The 2,843-nt window shown below is 56.2% G+C and overlaps 1 protein-coding gene across 1 annotated transcript in view; it reads left to right on the top strand.

Moving 5' to 3' along the window:
* The window catches only part of VOLCADRAFT_120244 (uncharacterized protein), a gene marked incomplete at its 5' end in the record, with an annotated part of 17,591 nt that extends 16,835 nt beyond the window's left edge, over positions 1-756 (top strand). Inside the window, one exon of the mRNA XM_002946233.1 lies at positions 73-756. Within this exon, the coding sequence (XP_002946279.1) occupies positions 73-99 (27 nt within the window). The 3' untranslated portion in view covers positions 100-756. The remainder of the gene's footprint in view (positions 1-72) is intronic.
* Positions 757-2,843: the final 2,087 nt, after the last annotated feature.

Here is a 2,843-nt window from a genome sequence, read left to right as displayed (position 1 = left end):
TCTCTCCCTCTCTCCCTCTCTCCCGCACCCACCAACCCACCAACCCACCAACCCCGACTTGCACCGCCACAGAAAGCATTTTGGGAGACCTTCATTTGAGCGATGCGATGCGAGGAGGAGGAGGAGGAGGGGGAGCGAGAGGGGCCAGAACGCCGCAACCATGGCCGCTGCCGCTCCTACTGCCGCTGTAATACGCGGTCATTTCGTCGTACACTACATGTCGTGCCAACCTGCCGTACGGGCGGCGCAAAACGGATGAAGACGCCGGGGGGGGAGGGCAGTTGCAGAAGGGAGGAGGGGACCGCCAGGGTCTCTTTGGTCAGGTGTTGTTGAGTGTTGAGCTTTGGATTTGCTTTTGGATCTGGATCCGACTGGTTGCCGAATGTGTATGTATGTGCGTGTATGTGTGTATATAGGGGTGTGTGTGTGTCTGAAGAGCGGCGCATGGCGCTGGTGGTGTGGGTGTTGTGTGCGGGCGAGCGGATACAAGGCCCACAGGGCTGCTCGTCGGGCGATTCATCCTCGATTGACTAATCAAATGATCGAATGACCGTCGTGCGGTGACTGCCGAGTCGCCGCCATTACTACCGCAAGATCGTACATGCTGTACATTCAGTACACATAACGCGGATTATTTGCATCACAAGTGTACGACATGACAGGAGCATCTGTGTTTCGAGGGTTTGACGTAACTGTGATACTGCGATGTGATATACCTCGGGAGGTGCTTCGTGATGTGGTGAAAGCCAATTCTATAATCCCCGAATGGATCACACACAGGATTAGTAGTATTATATTAAACGTATTTTCGGGACCACCATCACCACCACGACCACCACCATCACCACCACAGCAATGTGAGCTCCGGCTGTCCGCGGACAGCCGGAGCTGAGCTGTGTATTCAGAGAGCTTTCATGATCAGGGCGCACCAACACACCCCCACCCGGTTTTGCGTTGCGGGGTAATGACGAGAACTGACCATGTCTTGCAGTCCCTCTTTCTCCCCTCCAGCCCCTTCCTTCGCCCCCTGCACAGACAAACAAAATATTTCACACTCAACCTTCATATTCGCACTCGCTTTCCTGTTCTTGTTGGCGGCTGGCAGTTGGCTGTTAGTTGTTGTAGCGTTTTGGTGCGGTTTCGAGGAGTGTTGCAGCAGTACGGCATTTCTCGTCCGCGCCATGTCGGTTGGGGCTATACCGTTGGCTCCACGTGCCGCGGCCGTACGTCCGCAGCTCCTCTACAGTTGTGGAGCATTTGTGTTGCATTTGCGCACTCTCATTTCCAAACACCCCCGGAGGCCTCTGGGATATGGGCCGCCGCGGGGGGGACCCCCCAATGTGCTTAAGAAATGTCCCGGACTGACTGACAAACTGACTGACAAACTGACTGGACGTTGTTTTGAGGCCTCTCTCTGCCTCGCTTGGCGGTGTTGATGATGGTGGTGTTAGAAAATGTCCGGAACGCAGTCGTAATCAGTTCTTATGTTCTTGTCTTTTCGCTACAGCAGTAGCAGCAATGGTAGCGGCGGTACTCGTGGGAGCTCAGACGGTGGCTCAGGGTGCTGTCTGTGTCTGCAGGGGCCTGTGTGTCATTGCGGCCTGCGTTGACATCACCTTGCACAGTGAAAGTGGCGATTCTGGTGGCGATCCGCGCCTTTGTGTTCCTTTCCCTAAGTTGCGGTGCTGCGCTGTCCTTCCTTCCCCCCCTTTAAGGGCTTTTTTGGGGGACTGTCCTTAGCATTGCCATGAAGCTCGTCGTGTCGGTCCTGAGGGGAGGGGGCCTGTATTGGCCTTTTGCTTCCTGGAGCTTACTTCGGCGGATGCGGTGGCGGTGGCGGTGGGGGGGGGACGTGCGGCTGTATTGAATACCGTAGTGCTCCAGTTCATTGAATTGCGCGTTGTCATGTCAGCCCGTTTGGGAGGCAGCGTCTATTTTTCCGGCTTACCGGCGATACACCGGCGAGTATGTCACGACATTTTTGTCGTATGACAACTGAGCTACGTGACCTCAGAGGGCTAGTTGTATTTATTCGGCACACGTGTCGGGCGCTGCGTGATGCGAATGTGTTGCTTCGACGATGGACACAGGTGCTGAGGGCCGCAACAGGTTTAGTGAAGTGAGAGTGCGTGGACAAGGATTGAGAGGTGGTGCAGTGCTGCGCCCCCTCTGGTGTTTTGCTTTCGGCCCCCCCGGGGGCTCTCCGGGGCACGAGCGAGCGAGCGAAGTAAGTAAGGATGCGGCGGCGGTCGATCTGCGGTCCTGTCGGCTGGCCTGTCCTGACCTGTGTAACACGGCGATATGCCAGAAGAAGAAGGCGACTGCCGGATGTCGCCAGTGGGCTGCATGCGGAGATGTACACCTGGTCTCCCTCGGTACGTACGTACGTACGTACGTATGTCTGTATGTATGTGGACACCGAATACCCGGAGCACCCTACAACATGCGCTGCAGTACCTGTCTCACTGCCCCCCACCTCGGTCTCAATCGCAGTAAGCTGTAACTTGACAAATACACACGTAAGCACACATACACACACGCACACAAACATACATATGCGCGCGCGTGCGCGTGTAGGGTCATGAGGTACTCGGGCAAGAAGGTAGGTATATCTCCTCCGTAACACTCTTCGGAAGATATCACCCCCCACCCCCACCCCCACCCCCAAGCCGGACCGGACCCCGCCGCCACCAAATAACACCAAACATGCCAAAGCACACCGCAGAACACACTTCCCCCCCGGGCCGGGGTTAACTATCCCCCACCTCGCCCGTCTAGTCCGGAAACATCAGACTAAAAGCGATGTAGGCGAGCAGGGAAAAGGGCTAACAACCGAAGTGACT

This window comes from Volvox carteri, assembly GCF_000143455.1.
Source record: "Volvox carteri f. nagariensis unplaced genomic scaffold VOLCAscaffold_1, whole genome shotgun sequence".
Classification (NCBI taxonomy): Eukaryota; Viridiplantae; Chlorophyta; class Chlorophyceae; order Chlamydomonadales; family Volvocaceae; genus Volvox; species Volvox carteri.
This window is presented reverse-complemented; position numbering and strand designations above follow the sequence as displayed.